The following is a 23,459-nucleotide window of genomic DNA, read 5'->3' as shown; positions in this document are numbered from 1 at the left end:
CTTGGGAGAGAGGGGAGCAGGGGGTGGGGCAGAGCTGGAGGCCGTCCGCGTCGTGGGGGCTGGGCCAGGTCAACGGGCCTGGCCACGTCCAAGTGAGCTGGTTTGAGGTGGTCAATGGAGAGTCGCTCCGGTTTGCTGCCCATGTCCACCACAAAATGTTTGTATCCAAAACACGGAATGGGCCCTCGTAGGGTGGGCGTATCAGTCCTCTGTGGGCATCGCGGCGAATGAAAACATAGTCAGCCGTCTGACCTGTGTGTGTGCCTGGCAACAGTGATAAATCCCTCCCCAATGAGCTTAACTCTTTTTACACCAGGTTTGAGAAAGATCACCAGTCTCAGTTGGTGGATATCATCAGTAGCTTGACCCCATCATCATCACTGTTGAGTCTGTGGTGGAATGTTTGAAGAGGACACAGATCAAGAAAGCTCCTGGTCCAGATCACATCTGCTGTTACACACTGAAATACTGTGTTGGACAACTTAGAGGAGTTAGAGCAGATATTCCAGAGGTCTCTATCTACTGCCACTGACTGTCCCACAGTCATGGAAACAATCATTCCCATTCCCAAGAAGAGCAGCCTTAAAGTCCTGAATGACCTCAGAAATCTGGCGCTAGTTAGCCAATGCTACCAACAGTTTTTCGATGGGAGTGCCTCGGGCATCGGCCTAGCCATGCAAATAAATCACTGTTTTACACCATTTGTGAGGCTCAAAGTAGCTCCATACTTCATTGGTAGGCTTCCGAGGGCCTTGACATTTAAAACGAGACATTGAGAACTTTGAAAAAGCACTGGTAGTTTATTTACAAGACGATTTATACAGACAGTACCTTCAGGAAGTTTACCGTTCACCGCCATCTTGAATTTAGTCATGATAAGTCGAGCAGCAAGTACGAATGAACAGGTATGATAAGGGATCAGATTCCAAAAATAATTCTGTGGAAATGCATGGATTTCAGTTGCTTCCAGTAGCAGCAACTGGAATCCATATATTTCCACAGAATTATTTTTGTAGTATATTGTTTTTCTTTGTGTTTGAAATCCAATCTCAGACAATTCCAGCCACAAACATTGATGTACTTTCATTATGAAATATCCAGTATATTTCCAATCATTGATATGATGGAATACATGTTCAAACATGAAACGGTAATCAACCTTTCGTTTTTTTACTCTCTTGTTTTTACTCTACAGTATATAGCAATAATAGACAAACACTACTGTTGCAATGCATATCAATATTAATATGGTTATCAGAGCATTTTTATACTTTGACTCATCAGGTGTAACATTGTCATCAGGAGATGTCACAATGTATGTACAAAATATTTCTTCTCTTTTTCTATCTTTTACAGTGTATGTCCCTAAATGCTTCCTCATTACAACAAGCAACTCAAGTGTTTGAGTCTTGTTGATGTATTTCCAGTTCTTGTCATATGCACTAAGTAAGACTGTATTGCTGGAACCATCCTTCTGGAAGTACACATCAACGGGATCGACTGTGTAAAGCGGAAGGGAGAGAGGATCCTTCATAGAAACGGGTACTTCTTTTTTGTGAACTGAAAAAAAAAAATATGGTACTCATGAAATTCACATAATCACATGATTTGGACTGTTTTCATGTTTAGAATGTCCAGATGATAAAACATTAAAGGAACCATATGTAAGATTGTGGCCAAAACTGGTACTGCAATCACTTTCAAATTACTATAGAGCGGTGTAACCCCTCCCCCCTGACTCGAGGTTGCCAACCCGGATGCCAAAACACTACTGACTTTGTGATTAGTAGAAAGGTAGAGGGTGGCGCATCAGGCCAAAACACAACATGACATGACAAAACACAACATCAACATCAGTTGAGGGCTGCAACTTCACTTTTTAAATGGCAATATCCTGGCCGGACTAACTGTTGTCAGTGATATTAGTATTTGAAATGAACATGATTTCTTAATGTCTAGTGACATATCAGGGCCATTTTATGATTAATTGAAATACATGTCTTACATATGGTTCCTTTAATTTCAAGTTTTTAGAGGAAAAAGTTCTTTGGAAAGGAAGTACCTACACATTGAATTAATAGGTTTGACTCTGTCAGAATAAACCTATGCCATCTGAAGCTGGGAAATCCCAATATATCTTATCTGATAACATAGTGCCCGAGTTTCCTTTTGTAGTTAGTCTGGTTTATGAAAATGTAAAAAATGTGCATGTTGTCTATGTTTCTAACCAAATGCTCCCTCAGTGTTTGAATAGTAGTGCTGCTGTGTAACATGACACAAAAATAAGATGACATGACAGTAACAAAACCCTACTCTTTAAATGGATAAAGTATAATCTACAGGTAAAGTGGACATCTATTGAGAAATCATTGAGATTTATTTTACAATGTGTCAAATATTTGGACAGGGAGAATAGCAGTGTGTATGGGACCCCTTCTGTTTCCAGGAGGAATTCCATGAAGAATAAAGTTTTTATAACTGAGTTATTTAAAGGAACCATATGTAAGAAATGTATTTCAATTAATCATAAAATGGCCCTGATATGTCACTAGACATTAAGAAATCATGTTCATTTCAAATACTTATATCACTGACAACAGTAGTCCGGCCAGGATATTGTCATTTAAAAAGTGAAGTTGCAGCCCTCAACTGATGTTGATGTTGTGTTTTGTCATGTTGTGTTGTGTTTTGGCCTGATGCGCCACCCTCCACCTATCTACTAATCAGGAAGTCAGTGGTGTTTCGGCATCTGGGTTGGCTACCTCGAGTCAGGGGGGAGGGGATACACCGCTCTACAGTAATTTGAAAGTGATTGTAGTACCAGTTTTGGCCACAATCTTACATATGGTTCCTTTAAACAATGTAGCACAAATGTGGGGTTGGTAAGAATTTACCCACAGCTGTGCCGCCTAGTAATCACAACCTATATCCTTACAATCATATTAAATTGTGTCACTCGAGCCAAGTTCTGTAAGAGAGGCTGTGTACAGTCAGAGTGACATGAACCAAACATGTACACTACCAGTCAAAAGTTTGGACACGGCTACTCATTTGTATCAATGAGTGGCTGTGTCCAAACTTTTGACTGGTAGTGTACCTAAACCACATCACATCATATACCAATAAACACCTAAACAACATGATAACCAATTCTGCAGACTTACTATTCAGCTTAAGTACAGTAGTTTCATTTTGTTGACTGCACCGATAGGTCCCGCTGTCAGAAAAATATGCTGTGTGAAAGAAAAGAGATACATTTCCATCTCTTATGCCATTAGGTGATACATCTGCTCTTCCCGGTGCCTTTATTCCACCCTTCTGCATACAATATACACGTTGATTGTCTTTCAACCATTCAAAAGAGATTGGATCCGTGTTTGGCTCTCCATCTCCATTGCATTTCTTTCGTCTTGAATAACAAGGAATCCAGATGGGCTGTCCAACAGTCACTTTAAGCATACCTGGAATGTTGGCTAAAAAAATATGAATGCAATATCAATAGCATATACAGTATTATATCATAAGATGTTGATCAGAAGATGTTGACCATTAGGTTGACCTGTTCATGAAATACATACCTGTAATCTGCAATGACCAAGATTTCTTATGTTGTCTGTTATAATGGCATTCATATTCACCATAATCACTCATCAAAGTGGGTGTAATGGTAAGAGATAAATTCCCCTTTTCAATATTTTGTTTGAACATCTGTACTCTGTTCTCATAGCCACAGCCTGGTGTGACTTTTTTGTCCAAAAACTTAGCCACCATTTGGTCAAGAGTTTTCCATTCTATCTTCTTTGAAGCCACATCCACATTGTCCTCAACATCTATGGCACAATGGAGTGTCACAGGCTTTCCGATTTTCACTTTCACAACAGAAATGTCAGCAGCAGACACAACACCTGGGAAATAACAACAATGAGATGCTTCCTTTTTAATTTCAACTGTCATCTACTGGATTTGGATTTATACACTAAATATTGGGTATACATGTGATTTCTGAACTCATACTTTTGAAATGTTAAGGTTGTTCTTCATTTTTACATCTGTTTAATAATATGTATATTTGCTTCAATGAAAATACTTGCAAAATTTTGCACAGACCTAAATAAAGGATCCATCTGCAGCACACTGACATCAACTCCATGAGCAGCTAATGGTGGTCATGTCTGTAAAACATCGTCACACTGTATGAACATCACTTCTTAGATATTTAATACATTTCTAACCTAAATTATGTTTCTAATATATGTGAATGATGTATAAAAGCGATTTACAACCACACCTAGAGGTTATTCTAATTAGGTACCTCACAGTACTTAGGATAAGGAGGATAATGATGCTTACATATTAAGTTAATGATGCGTTGAGAAATCCCACTGGTAGTCCGACTGATTGGAAAACAACAAAACTCCTGAAGACAATAAATATGTTTAATGGACATTCAGCGCACAAGTTTCAAAAGTAAAACTCATGATATATTGATGACATATTAACTGTATACAATATAGTGGAAACCCCAAGACAGTGCATACTATAACAGGACAAATGCCTGTATACATGGATTTCTATGCAACGTCACGAAAACATGCGTGCGCAACCAAGAGGCAGAAAGCACCATAGAACAGCAGAGCAATGCAAAAGAGCAAAAGAATAAAATGAGTTTTTGTGCTGACAACTGCACCAATTCGAAATCACGATGGTTAGAGAATGTTAAATATGTTCAATATCCCTAACGGAATGCATGTCTTCGCCAAAAATGACAAAATACGATGTTATATTAATAATGCAAATGAACGGCAAACTTTGAAATATAGTCTGAAATGAGATGTTATTATCATTGAGACAACAGGGGTATACAATAAAATCCGATTGTAGCTTACAGCAGCCGACTATTTAGGTTAAGTTTATAATGTTGTGGACGGCCACCAAGCATCTTCTGCCTCACGGCTGCGCGCGCATCTAGTTTTGTTGGTAAACGGGAAACCTGTGTATTCTTACAGACAGGAAGGGCCTAAATCATCTTGTTCCTCCAGCATATAACAAGCTGTCATACACATTTCTTAGGTATATATATATATATATATTAAAGGAGAAGTTTAGCTTTTGAAATGACTAGACATGCTAGGAGCAATATGTGGGAAGAATATTCTGGAATATTTTTGGTGCAAGACAGTAGCCTGGCTCCGCCCTCCTACTATACTTCTGCACAATAGTCATTTCCCTTTAGTACGTCGTCTGGGTCTGCGGTATATTCACAAGTTTTCTCCTGCAAAAATCTGCAGGTCCAATCAGCGAACAGAGGGAGTGGCTGAGAACGATGACTTTGAGGTCGTGTGCTAGTTTGAGCCAGGCGGAGGGGTCTTGTTTCGCCCTGAAGGGACTTATTTTCCCATAATGACCGGCGTTCTGTACATTATCCCGCTTATTATACGGCTACTTGCCAAAACGAAAAAATAAACTCCATGATATGTCTCTTTACACTTATTTGTTACCGTTTCGTCGTGGCTTTTGCTAAGAAACAAATAGTTCGCAACACCCGCTGAACTTGAATTAAACATTCTTTAGAACACAGCTGATCAACCGTCTGCTTTCACTTTTGAATGAAGTTCCAATACAAGAAGTGACCGGAATACTTGCGGAGTGATATGATCAGCAGCACAAAACCCGTTGCCATCGACAGCGGTAATTATATGTTTGCAGCGGTAATTACATGAATTTATTTTACCGTAGAACGTAGAAACATAGAATGGGAAATCCCATTCAAGTCAATGGAGCATTCTACTAGCATTGTGAAGGGCCGTATAATAAATTATTTTATGTGGACTTCTTGATGATAGCCACTGCACTATTATTGTCTTACACAACTAGTGGAGGTAAGGGTTAGGTATGTAAATCAAATCCGGTGAGAATTTAAATACCCTCGCAACATTTACAAGTAAGGAGGAAAAGCAGTAGGCCTACAGGGCAGTTCCAACCTTATGGATGTGACGGTTGGACTCATATTGGTAAACAAAATGCCTTATAGCAGGGGCAAAATTAGTAACAGTGAATTAATTTGCATAACTTTTAATGTAACCTCTGTCCTCTGAATACTGACAAATCCTCAAATTTTATATAATCATTAACATCCTTATACAAGGCATTTTATCAGCGTTATGAATGTGATATGAAATAGACACACTTTTATGAGATTACAGGTTTTCTACAAACTGTGAATTTTGAAGGAAACTGCCGAACTGTGATATGTAGCATGAAGGAGACTTGAATGAACATAAAAAGTCTGTTTTTGAAACTATGAGTCATTTTCGTAATGCATTATGTTGGAAAAACTGCTGTTATGGATGTAACATGTCTGAACCAGTCCTCCACAAACTACATAAAACACATACTTAAGTAGTGAATTTTGATATGAAACAATTGAAATAGTAATTATGAAAAACTAGCAATGAAATTATTGCTTCCTAAGTGCCCATTAAGATTCAAAGGAAGAATCAGTCATTTAAAATATAAAAAAGAAATATGTTTTTGTCTTTCTCATCAATTTTGGTCAATGATTCCGGGTTACTGAAATGCCAGGGAACATGACATTTGTTGGCCACTCCTCCACTGCGCTAGGCTAAATAACTAGCTCTACCTGAACTGTTGCACCCAAGATGATAAAATGCTTATGGTATATTAGTCTCAAGAGCCCGCATCAACCTAGCCCATACCCACTCATTTGTGATTTGGACACATACAGTACATGCACGGGCTCGCCCACACACACAGACATACAAGCACATACACACTATACGCACAAACATAAACACACACACACACACATTTTTATACACAAAAGCAAACTCGTGCACACACTCATTTACATGCCAATGAGTTGCAGGAGATGGAGACAAATTGACAAGCGTGATTTATTTTTGTGGAGAGAATGTGCAAGACCGAGCAGCAATCATATTTTCTACCGCTTTGCGGTACATCTAGTTTACTGCTGGCGTTACTCATGTTACTCTGTGGGTATTAGCACTTCAAATGCTGGCATATCGTGTTGTAAACCTTTGTCAATGAGCGTCACACTTAAAATTAAACTCTGTTAAACAGATGTGAACAGCAGGCTGAACACATCTGCAACAGAAGGAGGTTGCTACGTTAACTCCAGCTGCAAAGTCAGCCATCCTCACCAGCTAACACGATAATCCAGTTACTGACAACAACAGTATGATAATTACGGGAAGATAATCGCTCAGATTTTCGTTATTAGACCACTCGAAAATGGGCTATGCCAATCACTGGAGGTATTTTAATATTATGTTTTGTTTTGCTTATGTTGAGGCCTTCCTGTGGTTTTGATCAGCCTAATAATCTCTGAAACATCAATTGTAATTACTAAGGTGAAATGTGTTTCCACCAGATCAGACGTTTACCAGCTTTGAGGTAAAATAAAGTCTCCAGTCTTGTAAATTCACATTATGTGACATAACAGTGGTCCCCAGACTTTTTCTTTTGAGGGCCAGCTCACTATGCGTGGCTCTAAGAGAGGGCCAGAGACACAGGAGTATATCAGTAACCATAAATAGCTTAGTGCTGTGAACAACAGCAGTCTACCTTAGTTGAATATTCCATTACATTTAATAGGCTATTGCAATTTAATACCATTGTTAGCTGTGTTTATATTGCCATCATGCCATATCAGTGTAAAATGTAGCTCAAATTAAATAATACTAATAAAAATACTTTTGCATTCCCAAAAGTATTAGCAGGGAGTCCCAAAAGTATATTTTATTAAAAATGTGTGAACTCTGAACTCTGTGTCTTTGCATACACAGCTCAAGTTGTGAATATCCTACAAATAATTTGAAGTTCTCAAACTATGAGAATTTTATGAAGTGCTGAAAAGTCTGAAATGACCACCATTCTAACTTTCACTCACCTTATGCAACTTTGTGAACTCTTCGTATGAACATTTGAACGAGTGAATAAAAAATAGAAATAATTATCCCAGAAAGTCCCAGAAATATGACTTGAATAGAAGTTAGTTAGTTATTAGCAATTAATTGATAAACTTTTAGAATACTTTGAGCACTGATGCAGTCAGCATAGGCCTCTTACATTGTTTGCAGGTAGTCCTGTACATTTCATTCCATTTTCGCGAAACATCGCCAGCGGGGCACAATTTGTTAATCATACTTTACATTGTTATAAATTAGCTTTGCACAGACACTTTGGACATTGTTGCATCAACACTATATGTGTAGCATAAACGTTTCCTATAAAACGTTATGGATGGGACATGGCCATGGAACTTGCTGACTTAAAAACAAAAGCATTACAAATGTAAGGAGTTGTGCTCTTAAAGGCAAACTGAGCATACGCATTGCTCTACCATTCCCTTGTCAATCTTAAATTTGTCAAATGATAACAATTTGTTGGAACCTTGAGTCCATTTATCCCCTTTTTAAATATGTATAATATTGCCATGTGAAAACTGTTGTTTCTGTATGGTTGCACACCATATTTATGATGTAAAAAGAGTGTAATTCTCCATGAAATTCAATCAGATCAGTTACAAACAATAAAATATAGACCTAAATGAACATTTTAACAATAGTTATATTTGTGTGTGCATAACTTTTTTTTCCATGGTAAGGATGACCTTTGCATGGAATCAAGGGTGTAGGTTTGGTCTCAGCTTTGGTGGGGACACATCCCCAACTCCTGTTGTCACGATACCAACATTATTGTTTTAATACCAATAGTAAGTGAAGAATCTCGATTTCGATACTTTTGCGATTTTTTAACATTTGATTTGGTTTGTGTGATTTGTGAGATCATTCACATCAGTGGCAATCATAGAATTTGACTGACCCTCTCCAACGCACACACACACACACATAGAAAGTGATGGTTGTCATAGGTTTCTATTTCATATTTTGGAATTCATATAAACTTTATATTGTTAATTATTTATAGTATTTTATGATCTGCATAATTACTAATAACATATTTAGTCATTTGAATACATCACATTGATATTTAAATTATTAGGCTACACTCTTTAATATCATCATTTGTGGTATGTAGGCTAAATCTAATTGAGTGCCTGTCACTTTAAGTAGAATGTGAACGCAATTAGCTTTCAGTCTCACGGTTTTAGGCTAGTGAAAAATAGTTTTCGCAAGGATATGTGGATTCAATTCATGATGTTTGCTATGTCATTAGATAAAATAAATGTTCAAAAAACTAACAAGTCAAAGAAAATCTTTCTGGGATGAGATCATAGAAGAGATATCTTGAATTTCCCCTTGGGGATCAATAAAGTATCTATCTATATCTGGTGTCTCGCAATGTTCATTTCTATGAGTATGGAAATGCACCATAGTTTATCTTTTATTTCTTTGTATTGTGCAGGCTACATTCACTATAGGCTACATTAGCCTACATAAACAGAATATACACCAATCCGCCGCGAACTTTATGGGCGCTGCCATCTTGCCTGCCTCCATTACTGCGTGCCTGCGGAGTGTGACGGTGTGACACTTGCCGGTGCCTTCTAATGGCTTTTCAATGAAAGCATCCTGTCAGAGAATATCAAATAGGAGATCCTGCTCATGAAATGTCAGGTGAAAGGGAACACTGGGTAGATGTCAGGCAGTGGCCAAAACTTACCAATGAAGGTAATTTATTGACAACATAATGTATTAAGACGTGTATTAATTAATGACAACAATAAGCCGAATGCTATCATTAGTAGCTGTGTTGCTAATATCACAAGCTTCAGAAGTTGCAAATAACTATTAGCCACGACCACTTGTAGCAGTTAAATACATGTTCTTACAGGTATTCAGGATTATTTTATTAATCGTATGTATTTCATCCACTTTTAACGCACATCTTGGTCCTCCACTCGACAAGGAACTGTGTAATCCGTAAGCCTGTAAACATGGGCACTCAATGTGCAACAAAGGTTTGTGAATTTCACAAACGGTTTAATTCTAGGTCTGTATATTCTTACTGTTGTTAAAACAGCCGACCACACAACACGCTTTTCCTGGCATCACTGGACAGCATACGTACTAAATAAAAATTAAGAAATAAAAGAAGATTTCGCATCTACAGCTAACGTCTGCTACAGCCGCCTACAGGACCAACACATTACTTCGCTACTTCCTTAGCAGCAAGGCAACGCAGTAATGGAGGCGCTGCTTTACTTCCGTGTTTCGCCGGATTTGTGTATCAAGGGGGCAGGCGAATTCCCGGAAGTAGAAGAATCGACGTAGGCTGGAGGGACCACCTCTCTGCTAACTCCCATAGAAGTCCATTCATTCTAGGATTTTTTTGAAATACCATAACTTCATATAACATATATCCTGTGCCGATATTGTAGCTTCTGTGTAATCTACATAAACACTACAAAGGCAAAACAGACTCCATTACCTCGTCCGTAACATTGGTTACCCGTAAGAAGAATGGTTAGCTCGTTCGGTTGGAGGGAAGCTAGCTTTGACGTAATCTCTCTTTCGCGCCGTAGGGAGATAACCGTATTGTTTGGATAAGAAGCTCAGTCCACCTTACTGTCTATGACGGTAACTCATAAGCATACACGACCGTATGTTAAGGTAAAGCATTACACAGAGGCAACCTAATAATAATAAAAAAAGTAAACCTAATTTTTTTTTTAAAAACGGCACTAATCATTTCAGAGGTTTTCAATGGATTGACCGTAGGTCGGAAAAGTGGAAAGAAGATTAGCTTCAAGGCTAGGCCTATAACTTTTTGGTTTTGTTTTAGCATGACTGTTTTTGAAGATGATCATGTATGGTAGCTTCAACATTAACACGACTTGGTGAGAATTATAATAATACATAAATAAATGTTTAACTTAGATGACTTTGAAGGCGAAGGAAGTGTGAGAAGAATTTCTGTGTATCATATGAGTTACAAGATTCAGTTCGATGGCTAACGTCACAAAGTTAAGTGTGAGTCTGCGCAGTACTGGGGGGACCAACTGAAAAATCGTTCTATTTGACTCAGTGCCCCCCCATTGAAAACGACGGAGTCTGTTGGTCCATTTCTTTTACTGTCTATGTTGTGTATTCACTCCATACGGTCGTGTATGCTAGGTTTTGCTTATGAGTTACCGTCATAGACCATAAGGTGGACTGAGCTTCTTATCCAAACAATACGGTTATCTCCCTACGGCGCGAAAGAGAGATTACGTCAAAGCTAGCTTCCCTAACCGAACGAGCTAACCATTCTTCTTACGGGTAACCAACGTTACGGACGAGGTAGTGGAGTCTGTTTTGCCTTTGTAGTGTTTATGTGGATTACACAGAAGCTACAATATCGGCACAGGATATATGTTATATGAAGTTATGGTATTTCAAAAAAATCCTAGAATGAATGGACTTCTATGGGAGTTAGCAGAGAGGTGGTCCCTCCAGCCTACGTCGATTCTTCTACTTCCGGGAATTCGCCTGCCCCCTTGATTCACCCCTTGCAGACACGTGACGGCTCCATGCTGGACGGCAAAAAGATGGGAGACGGATGGCAAATTACATTATGTCATAAAGATTATGATGAACTGAACACCATTACTATAACATCTTTGTAGTTCAATGTATTGCTGTTTGGGGTCTGATAGTCAAAGAAGATGCCAGTGGTGTTGTTAGATGAAATGGGTCATGATCGCAAATGTAAAGTTATTAAAACTGGTGGTAACAGCAAGGGGAGATAACGTTACATTAGGCTACTGTAATTAACATTATGGTAAATGAACACCCATAAGTATTTCTGGACTAAAATATTGCAAAGCGATTTGGTTACTTTATTTGTCTTGCTTTTATCAGTTGTAACATAGTCAAAACGTTAAGAATGTCATATCAGAACATGAAATAATAACTAGCTGCCACACTTAGAAGCTAGCTATTCTAGCTAGATAACGTTTATCGTAGCTCATAGTGCTAGGGCTAATGTAACTCGTCAGTTTGTACGTTGCCCAGCGAATAAACTTACTTCTTACATGTCTTAAGTTAAAGAATTGAAAGAAATAGGAAATAATAAAAAAAACTTGAACGGTAACATTCAGATCTTGCCAAAGACTTTGCCTAAGTGCTATCTGCCGTCCTGTTCAGAGTCTATGGTTGCTATAGCAACCGCTGCTGTGCTTCATACACTGAGGAGATAAGCATGCAATTGTGGTTGAAATATTCCCGAAACACAAAGAAAACAAATCAAAATATATCTATGCAAGAACATGGGATGTTGTTGTATTCCAAACAATAAGCCAACAGTCGTGGAAGGGCATTACTACGGTTAAATCTCACTATAATCTCCTAGCTGTGCGATATGTCCCATTACAACCCATTGATTTGATTCGTGTTCTTGCCGTCCACTAGGCTATTTTGCTGTGGCGCGAACAAAACGTGACGTCACTTGCAAGGGGTGAATACTGCGTGTCTTTATATTTAGAATTTCAAACATTCGTTCTCTATGTTGTGATTTATTTATAAAAAATCTTATGAAAACATCCTCACTTCCATCCAGCACCATTCAAAATGTGCTGAAAACCTTTGCACAGTGCTGTACACTCTGGTGTGTGTGTATAAGGTTGCTTTTCATATAAAAACAAGCCTGAAATATGTAGACCAATTAAAAAGAAACACACGCACACCAACTAACAAACATCCCTTCACTTTCCTCCTATTTTGTTTCACTTTATTTTTCCAAACTGTGAGCAACAGGAAAATGTCTTGGATCCATTGTTTATTGCGACTGCAACATTGGTAGCCCAATTAACAGTCAGTGATGGTGAGTTCTATTCTGTGCTATAGCCTAATCGACTGTCCGTGCGGCACCCTTATTCAACATGACTCCTAACTTTGGTTGAACGATTACAGAAGCTAGGTTTAGCTGTGACAATATCCTGGGTAATATCCTAAGAGCTAATGCTATTTTACACAGTATAGCATTAGCATAGGCATAGCTCGCTTGACTGCCAGTGCAAAGTAGCCTGTACCCAGGACTTTTCTAAAACTTCTCTCTATCACCTAAAGCATAAAATGACGTATTTAGCAGTCAAAATCCCAAATATATCCCGGGGGGGGAGAAATCGTCAGACATCCATTATTTTTGTTATTCAGCACCCCTGGTCAAAAAAAGGTTCCCGCGCGCCTGCTGTGCATACACTCTCCTTGCGTGTAGCGTGTCAGATCTTCTTTTACTGTCTATGGTCAGATCTCGGTTTTTCATTCAATGAAATTACGTTTCTTGTACTCCATTCCATGCTGGCTGTCGGAATGATTAGCAACACAAATGAGTTCGCTAAAATATTGGTGGAGACAATTTTGTCATCTTAAAATTTTGATTAGGACTAGTCCCACCCTAAATCTATGCTCATGCATGGAATTGCCCTACAACACAAACAAATTGTATAGCCTATATGTTACAGGAAGAGAGTTATTAAACCAACCCCGCTTCGCTTTGTATTTAAAGCTTATAGCAACAGAAATTTCATCCATTCTTGCTTGTCGTGAAACTTACCTAAGATGTTTCAAGTTTCGATGATGTCATGAAAAAGCCTTATTCGCTCATATCAGCCTTAATATTCTGTTCTGTTCTTTTTACAGCTTTTGAATGTGTTAACTTGTTCGTGTGGGTATCTACACTTTCGCTTTCTCTTAAAGTTAGGCTACACCCCTTTATGTTGATACACGCCTCTCAACTCCACTTTAGTTGTCCAGCAGCAACATCTGCTGGGCTACATAGGCTACCACATTTGTCCCATAAATGATTGTCAACATTAATTTGATTTTCTTCTAATAACATCAATCCCTTCTTTTGCCATCCATTGCAATGTATCTTCTCTTTGGTTCGAAAGCTTGCAAATTTGACAATGATGGATCTTGGCTGTGCATGTGGCGGTGGCTTAGGTCCAAGAGAGCGATGGTTGTATCAGCAATGTCGAGATTATCCCCCAGCAGTTGTTCTACAAACTCATCCACCGATGCACTGTCCTTTTCGGCCCCTTCTGGAATCCCATATAAGCGGATGTTTTCTCGTCGTAAGCAGCTCCTGCTCAGTTAATTTGGCTTCCATTTGAGCATGGAGTTTTAGCATTTCTGATAGAACACCCTCTACATTTTGTAATCTTTCTTCTGTCTTTTAGATTTGGTCTTCGGCCTCCTCCAGTCTAATGTTGTTTTTTTGTTATTTATCCTTTGATTTCCTCTAGTTGAGATTTGTTGTCCTGTCGAAAATGTCTTAATTCTTGAAGGATCAAACCTAGATTAACTGTGGGCTCTCTGTCAGGGCTAGCCGCATTAGCATTTCCACTTTGCGTCCCTGTTTGCCTTGGATTTTTGATTTCTTTGCCGTCTTTTTTACCCCTAGCTGACATCCTTGCCACTCAATATTTTGGCATGGATAATGTTCAAATACTCGGGAGCTGTTCCTCTATGCTGCCATCATGTCCGTGTGTCGGCTGAAATTTGCCTTCTTGTCCCAAAAATTAATTTTACAATACATTTACATGTATTCATTTAGCAGACTTATCCAAAGAGACTAACAAAATGAGGAAAAACATTCAGGAGACCTGAGGTAACAACTGGAGAACTGCTGCACGGTGTGCATATAATATACAAAGAAAGTCAATCACACTTCTCAACTTCTCTCCATAGTTCGAATTACAGGGGGTACTGGGGGTACTCCCCAAAGAGACAGAAATATCAGTTTTGGGGGGGTCAGATAATTTTTCTGATATTGTGAAAAAATATCATTACAGTTGGCTACAATACAAGTCAACTCCTATTTTCACTAGGAAAAGTTTAATGTAAAGCGATTTCAGACACCCCTATTATGGACCGTACCATTTTAAACCACCGTGGCGCTAAAAGAGATAGAGAACGACTTCAACTTCTCAAGCAAGTGTCAACGACGTTGAATGACAAAATGCTAGATTCCTCCAGTAGCCTAAATTCGGTTTGCTGCTGACGTGCATGGGTAAATGTAAGTTGCTAGTAGACGTCTAGCTTGTTGAAAATGTGCTATTTTACAACCTTCATGTATTAACGTAGCCTGGGTGTTCCCATGCTGCCTTGCGCGCTATTTGATTCATGCTGCTAAGGCAGCCTGGAGACCATGGAGCAAATTTTCGCCTGAGATAGGGAACCAATCACAGAACAGGTGGGAAAGCAAGACGATGATGAGCTATGCACAGACGCATTTGATAGACATCCGTGGCACCCAATAAACGGATCTGGGCTTTTTTTTTTAAATACGAGAAAATGAACGTTTGGTTCCCAGACCACGTCTCATTGAGAAGTGGTGGCGCTAGCCAGGCTAGTATTAACGTGTTTTGTTCTTTCATAGCTCATGTCGATTGTCATTTCCAATGAGATGAACTCCAGTCCATAGCCTAGGTGTCCATTGATTCTCATTTTATCTTGAATAAATTATTGTGCCCTTTTGAAATTAGTTTGGCACAGATCCTGTGTTGTTTTTATTATGCACAAGAGGGTCTGATGTAGCTAAGCCTACATAACATTAGTGAAACCTGTGGAAACATAAAGAGCCAAGTAGCCTAGGCTAAATAGTACATGCTAGTATTTGAATTTGTTTTTAATTGGTTAGTAGGCCTATTGTTTTTACATTCTGGTTATCGGATTCTTGTAGGTTACCGCTCTGTAGTTATTATGTGGTAGCATGTTTTTTTTTCCATAGTAGGCTATATGCTCCTTAATCACATTAAAGATTGCTTAGGTTTCACATATCTCTAGGCAATTGTGTTGATTTGACACTGACTACCATAGACTATAATGGAAAATTGGTTTCTGTTTATACAGTAGGCTAGGCTATATTAGAGGGTTGGATCTTACCTCCAGGTCTTATGAAATCTAAAAATAAACCAAATCAATATGTCATGAAATAAACAATAGGCTTCTTGTAAAGGTAGTAGCCTACTTTTACTAGTAATTAGAATGGTATTTCAGTGCACTTAACTTCTAACTTTTGAGAGTTGATCAAAACAGTTCTCTTTTGGATATAATAACAATGAGATATTCTGTAGCCAACTGATTATCAGTTTGTCGCATGTTTACACCTTGTATGTGTGTTGCACAACACATGTTGCACTTGGCGATCACGATGGGGATTGATATGGACCATGATGGTCATAGAAGAAGTGAAGGAGCAGTACCCCCCAATTATGGTGGGGTAATTCGCACTCTGCTTCTCTCCATCCCCTACAACAGGGATCCAAACTGTGGTACGCAAGCTTCCACTATGGCAGTGTTTTTCAACCACTGTGCTGGGGCACACTAGTGTGCCGTGAGAGATCATCAGGTGTGCCGCAGAAAATTACCCAAATGTCACTCACTGGTCCAGAAAAGCAACTGTTGCATTAAATAATTTATAACCACATGCTCTCATTGATTGTATGATTGCACTATTTGTGGTATGCAGGCATTGTACAACGGGGCCCCCATATCCAGTATTCACAGAATCATCACATATCTAGTTCATAACAACAATTAAATTGGATATAGTCACCTACAAATGAAACAGAGGGTGCTTGTTTTATTGAGCAGGTCTTGCATATAGCCATAATAAGGCCATATCTGTGTATTATTTGAAGTTTTAGGCTATGGTATGTTTATTTTTTCTTCACACAGGATGTTAGTGTGCCGTGGGACATTTTAAGTGTCAAAAGTGTGCCGTGGCACAAAAAAGGTTGAAAAACACTGACCACTGCACTAGGGGCTACGTGAGATGAAAAGGGCCATGTCAGAAAGGTGTTAAAACTTTTTTTTTTTTTTTATCTTAAGCCTATGTTCAAGCAAATGGTTCAAGCCAAACATTCACAAATTGTTCGAATATTGCAAAACAACAATGTGTTCTAAAGTCACATTCATTGTCATATTCTTTATCAGGTCAGAAACTTGTGTGCAACACTGAGACAAGTCTGCAAAAATGGACAAAGTATTCGTTTGTAAAACCTAAATGTACATCTGTATTTGCATTGCATGGGTATACATTTGCCATTATGCTGGCACACTACTTTGATATTGTGTGTGTTCATATGTGTATGCATGTGTGTGTGTGTGTGTGTGTGTGTATAGACGTCAGTGCAGTGTTTCACTAGGACAAGTCTGCAACAACAGACAAAAAATACTTTGATGACTCCAAAATATTTTTCTATATCTGCATTGCACAAATACACTTCTGCCATTTTGCGGTGATCTAAGCATTGCTGTAAGGAGGATTTAGCACTGAATTGATCTCTAGCTGGAAGTGTGACCACTGTGGATGGGGCATTGGCAAGAATGCACAATTGAATCTTCAAGGAATTTATTATTCCAGTATTTGTACTTATGTGTATGTGTGTGTGGTTTTGTTTATGAGAGTGGATGCCAAATTATGAAGAGTATATAAAATAGATGCATTAAACTACATGAAACTGAACTAAACTAAACTACATTAAACATTTAAACAACATCTTAAGTGCCATCCTCACTCGTACTTTTCTCAAGTTCTGGATTGAAGACCTCTTCTACAGTTTCTGGCCGCTTCGCTATTATTTCGCTGATCTCTGCAGTGAGTGCTATACCATTCCGTACGAATTTGGATTTCGGATTTTATTTAGTTCATCTTGAGAACAGAATGATTTTAGTGCGGTCCTAACCTTTCCTGTTATCTCTTTCCAGGAGCCATAAGCTCTCATGAATTCTTTCTTGTGTTTAATGGCTTCCTGTTTGTGCATCTCTAATCCCTTTTCTGTAAATGTTCTTTCCCGTGAACTAGACCTGACTGGTTGTGGGTTATCTGTTTTCATGGGTGGGTCATGTGTGCTAGCTACTTCTTCTCCACTAAGTGACATTTTGTTGAAGTTGTGTTGCTGTTTGGTTATACTGAACTACTGAACCACAGTTCAATTACTGAAATATAGCTCAATAACTCAACAAATACTTAATATCAAACATGCACTGGGCGATTATCATCAACAAAATGTAGGCTAATACGCAAACAGTTCAGCAATGAATGCTAACATACAGATTTACCCGAGAATGAATTTACATTCAACAGATTCAATTAGTTCATTTTTTTTTAAATTACCTTTCTGTATCTTTAAATTCACCTTTCAAATTATGATTAAATTGGAGCAGAGCACCAAACATGTACAGTATATTGTTTATAAAGGTGACTAAAGTCCATTACATAAATATCATGTTATGTAAGATAGCGTGATGTCGAAATAAAAGTCACATAAAATCAGTCAGATAAAAGTATAAGTATATATCATAATAAAACACTGCTAGTGGTCATCTACAATGGCCACCAGGCCAGCACACCATGTGTCAGCACACCATGTGTGACATTCAACAAGGGGGGCACTGATTGGCCACATTCCACCAATAAAATGCCTACATTACAGTTTTTCTCAGTTGCTTTGGTGCTTTTCTCACATCACTATTAACATTTGCACAGCAGTTAGTGCATTTCTCAAAACAATTAGTGCAAACTGCAAAACCTAGGATAACCTGCAAAAGCATGTCACTTGCTCAAAATGGATAGTCCATTCCTCAAAAACAATTACTTATGTCAATGAAACTGCCAGTGTCATCAAAATGAGAGGTCTTGACATCGTTTATGAACAAGATAGTCAAATGACTTTGTCATGTTTTCATTATGACAGTTTATGCTCTCAGTGTTTTCCCATGCAAAAAAAGGTCAGAACTAGGTGACACTACATGAAAATGCTCAAGGCAGCACTATACAGTACTTGTACAGCCATTTAAAAACTACATAAAGTTACAAATTGCTGTAGTTAGGGGAGTAAGTGAGTACAAGACACTGACTATGTACGTTTCAGATTTCTAATGTATATGCTCTTTGCAATTCTACAGCATTGTGCAAAATAAAAATACACTACAGTCACTTATTTTAAACAAACATAAGAAACACCCTTTTGGTAGAGCTGTGCATAAATGTGAATACAGTAGGCTAATATACTGTAACAGTACATATTGTAAATGAACATGTAAATCATTCTGGCACATCCAGACGTTGTCTGTCTGGCCATATATTTTCATCTACATCACAACGGATATTAGCCTGGCCATTTGCCATCCTCTTGGTACGCTTCGCTTCTACAAGGGTCTGGGATCTCGGCTATTGACGAACGTTTGCAAGCTGGATGCGTGGACTCTGTAGAAGTTTGAAACGATTGGATCTGATTTCACCCAATCGCTAACGTTTGGCCGTGACATATGTTATGCGCCAGCTCAATCGTGAGCTACACTAAGCTACACTACAACGAGAGGGAGTTAAGTCATTTAGAGACAAATGACCGCGTCGCAGGAAGTGCATCATAACAAAGAGACACCAGACCCTCTTGTAACAGCTGTACTCAGTGATACTGCAGACTCGTAAAAGTAGTTAGGCAGAAAAACGACAAGTTTCCTCATGCTGCTTCCTTATGTTGGAATGTGCAAAAATGTACAAACAATAAAGAGGATGCCTTCTTGTATGTGATTTCTGCAACAGTGATACTGCAAACGTGTTGATAGCCTATTGTTGATTTATATGCTGTAGCCTAGTGTAAAGCATGTCACACAGTAGCCTAGCCTACAGAAAACACTTAATTGATGTGATGTGATATAATGATAACTTGTATGCCTACAATGGTTTATTAAACATCATAGTCATTTATTTAGTCAGTCATCATGTTCATGTTAATGAATAGGAAGGACACCTAAACGATAGCCATAAACCAAAGTTTCGTGCAATATCTGCCGTGATTCCCTATGCATGAGTCACGAGCTCCTTCCAGCTGACTCTGGCAGATATCGTGGACAGTCAGTCGCGATCGATTATTTAATAAATAAATGTGAATTACGAATAATAATAAACAGCTTCTACCTAATGTGACTATTTTTTCCATGAACTGTAAAAGAAAATATGTGTTTTCCCACTGTATTCTCCATAAAGAGTAAAGTAAATGATGTACTTATTTCCGGAATTGACGTCACTTCCTGGACTCGTCTGAGGCTGGTCGTCTGAGGTCTCTCAATGACTTAACCCCTAACAGATTGTAACGCTGATGAGAAGTTAGGTGACGGGGAGGCTGATATATTGTTCCAAAATTCCGGTAATTTATTTCCTATAGATGTACAGGCTAGTACACAGGCAACAAATTAAACAAATTAAATGTTATACTTTTTGAGAAGTAGGGGATTAAAAATGTAAAAAAAAACGTATTTTTCTCTGTATGACATCACAATGGGGGCTCATTTAGAAGAGTCTTAAAGTAATCAGGTGCGGGTTCACCTGCATACAATCAGGCGCTCCCTAAACTAGTCCTGTAATTAATCGCTTTTGAACCACACTGCTCAATTCTCTTCAAGACAGTTTACGTTCTTGGTGTCTGCTTCGTCCAACAAACTACGACGAAACGGACGTTTTCTTACCAAACGCAATGTAAGTTACAATTAGTTTGTATTTTCTATTCGAATGGAGTATCTATGTGAAGTCTGTTTTTAACGACTTGGCTAGACAAGTAAGCAAGCAAGCTGGCGTTAGCTTCCATCAATTAGCAACACACTCATAGCTGCTACGTCTAGAGAGGACGTTTCGTTTAACTCTAGTTAGTTTTATAATATTGGTATTACGTTGACTAAGTTCATAACTTGATTAAGCGATAACCAAGGATTCAGCATGCAGGTAAGTTATATTACGTTAGCTAGACTTTGGGAATGTTTCTAGGTTCGCGGTTGTGTGCGGCGGTAGTGCTAAGCCTTCACACTCAAATTGTCAGCTGCCTTTCCTAGCGATAGCTGGCCTGACGAGGGAAAACCTTCTATGGCAAACAGTCACTGGCTGAAACTTAGCCTTCGTTTTGAACTACGTTTATATGAGTGGTAGGTTGTGGCGTAAAATGACTTGATTGTAGGCTTAGCTGTTAGTTTGTTGTTCAGTTGAACATATTTATCTAACAATTGTCTCTTTTTTTCCCCCTTCTTAACTTGCTTAACTGATAACAAGTTGTAAATGGTTATTTATGGAAGCTTGTGTAGCCTAAATCAGACATACCTACTGTAGGCCTAGCCAAATTTATCCTGGCTGTAGAGATATGAATTTCTCAATATTTTGCCAGATTAGGCTAATAGTGGTTTACTGAGGTTTAATACCATTGAAATCCCGTTGATCTGTAGTTAGAATTTCAATGTTGCTTCAATATTAATAAAGGGTGCAAAAGTGATGTAGAATCAGTGTTGCAGTGTGACGTTGATTCAATGATTTTAACGTTGACAAAGTAGCCTAATGTTGATTTAACATAGATTCAATGACTAATTGTTATCTGGGTGCAGAATGAGCAGTCATCAGCACCAACTGAAAGCCCCGTTTTGCAGGTAGCCTATTTCATTGCATACAATAAGGCTTTCTCTGAACTACATTTTCCAAAGGCCAGCTTTCGTGCTTGTGCTACAACTTCAGAACGGCTTGACGTAGGCTACATGCTTCAAATTTGGTGTGAACATTTGTATGGACTCAATGATGAAGTCAAATGTCAAGGTCAAACCCACCTTGAGTGTGATATCTCAAGAACGCCAGACACACAAGGTGTTTTGGTAAGAGGGTTTGTATGAACTCAAAGATTAAGCGATTCAATGTTTTTTTTTTTTCAGGAATCTCCCCACCAACATTACAGTAAGCCAGCAGCTTTCCATCCACTATTGTAATTCCTCTGGCATTACATTTCTAGTTGCATTGTTTGCAATCACCATTGCACAAATGGCTTCCTCTTGCTGTGGGGTTTTCCACCTATGTGAGGCTGCCTTTCAAACCTATGTGGTGCAGAGTAAAATTGCAGTAATGTACAGTAAACATGAGATACAGTATTACAGTATGAGATGTTGGATTACTGTTCAATACATTTCACCCTACGAAATGTTTGAATGATTGAACTCACAGTGGTGTTCAGTGGTTCTTCCAACATTTGGTTGCACCCTCCGACCAGCCTCAGCCATTGTGAGGCCGTGATTGACAACATAGTCCACAAGAGTAGCCCTTTCATTGGGAATATGCCTATGTATTTGGTCTCTTCTCCCTTTTCCCCTGTTTTGTCCCCTTCCCCCCCCGCATCCACACCCCTCTTCCACGATGCTGATCTTCCATTTCTGTGTCACAGAATTGTAGGAATGGTACACACCATGTCCTTCTCGTGAGTCCTTGTGAGTGAAAGCTGAAGTTCACCTGAGAGGAATTGTTCAATTTAGGAGATATTTCCAGGAAAAAAATAAATTAATAGATAAATAAAAAGATATGTATAAATATTGCTTGACAGAATTTGACAACTAGTTCAACAATTTTGTATGTAATGACTCAAGCAATAAAATGAAGACTATTAGTTTTATTGGGAACGACTATTCAGCATCCATAAGTATAGTTCATTTTGACTGACATGACATAAGCAAATGATATAAAACAGCAGAGAATTGTATGAAAGCAACTGATACATGTCCAAAAGCATTTGCAATTTGTTCAGAGGAAGGAGAAATTGCTACTATGATGTGCACAAATGACTGAATGTTGTGGAGGTTGAACTAATAGTTATGAGAATTTTCATTCTGATCTGAGAAAAGCACCAAAGTCCTTCATCACACTGTGCTTACAGTTTTTCTCGATCGTTTTGATACCTGTGTCAACTCTGACATCACATTCTCAAAACAGTTAACACCTGTGTCTGAACAAAAGCACTCTGGACAAAATGACACATTTTGCTTGCAAAAGGCTGTTACTCTCTCAAAACACTTAAAATATGCAGCAAAAGCAAATCTTGCCTTCAAACACTACAACTTGTTGCCAATTCAAAAACACTCTTTAATCAATCATTACACACTGGGCAACAAAATGCAAAAACTAGTTCTCAAAATGAGCATTTTTGCTATGTCTGTTTCATTACTTTCTCATTTTTCTGGTATCAGAAAAAAACTCTGAAAAGACTAAATGTACTGAATAAAAAAACAAATTATTCATTCCTCAAAAGATGTAACTGTCATTGACATGTAAGACATACAGCAAACACCAAGATACTGTAAATTTCATTGAACTACAACTTTCATTGAAATAGACATACAGTAAAGACCTTTTGTACTGTTTTCTCCACCAAATAGGCAATACAGTACTTTGTCTAAATGTGCATTAGATCCATACTTGCAAATAGCAACACAGAACAGACACCTCTTATGTAGAATGAATGATTGCTGATTGAAGAATTGTGCAAAGGAGTTTCACACAGGTGTATCAGAAATTCAGACTTATGCAAGGAATCTATACCACCTGTGAAAAGATGTTTTCCTTTTGTTTAGCATGGGAAAACCAATAGAGTTTGGGGCTTTTGAATGACATCTGTGTTAATTGTTTTGCAAAAGGGTGTGAGAAATGTGTGAACACATTCGCAAGAG

At 38.4% G+C, this 23,459-nt stretch overlaps 1 protein-coding gene across 3 annotated transcripts; it reads right to left on the bottom strand.

The window, feature by feature from the left end:
* Window positions 1-923: 923 nt before the first annotated feature.
* On the bottom strand, window positions 924-23,059 carry LOC121682352. 3 transcript variants are annotated; one of them, XM_042062463.1, is made up of 7 exons: window positions 23,049-23,059; window positions 5,588-5,590; window positions 4,351-4,417; window positions 4,108-4,172; window positions 3,579-3,905; window positions 3,165-3,473; window positions 924-1,560 (listed from the first exon to the last, which is right to left on the bottom strand). In XM_042062463.1, the coding sequence occupies exons 4-7, from the start codon at window positions 4,148-4,150 to the stop codon at window positions 1,190-1,192; spliced, it is 1,050 nt and encodes a 349-aa protein (XP_041918397.1). In that variant the 5' UTR covers window positions 4,151-4,172; window positions 4,351-4,417; window positions 5,588-5,590; window positions 23,049-23,059; the 3' UTR covers window positions 924-1,189. The 3 variants fall into 3 exon arrangements, with proteins under 3 accessions (XP_041918397.1, XP_041918398.1, XP_041918396.1); XM_042062464.1 differs by lacking the exons at window positions 5,588-5,590; window positions 23,049-23,059 and adding an exon at window positions 13,540-13,775 and having other exon boundaries at window positions 4,351-4,394; XM_042062462.1 differs by lacking the exons at window positions 5,588-5,590; window positions 23,049-23,059 and adding an exon at window positions 13,540-13,774.
* Between the last annotated feature and the right edge of the window lie 400 nt (window positions 23,060-23,459).

This window comes from Alosa sapidissima, chromosome 14 (genome assembly GCF_018492685.1).
Source record: "Alosa sapidissima isolate fAloSap1 chromosome 14, fAloSap1.pri, whole genome shotgun sequence".
NCBI classification, from domain to species: domain Eukaryota; kingdom Metazoa; phylum Chordata; class Actinopteri; order Clupeiformes; family Clupeidae; genus Alosa; species Alosa sapidissima.
Note: the sequence above shows the minus strand (reverse complement) of the source record. Positions and strands in the feature narration are given on the sequence as shown.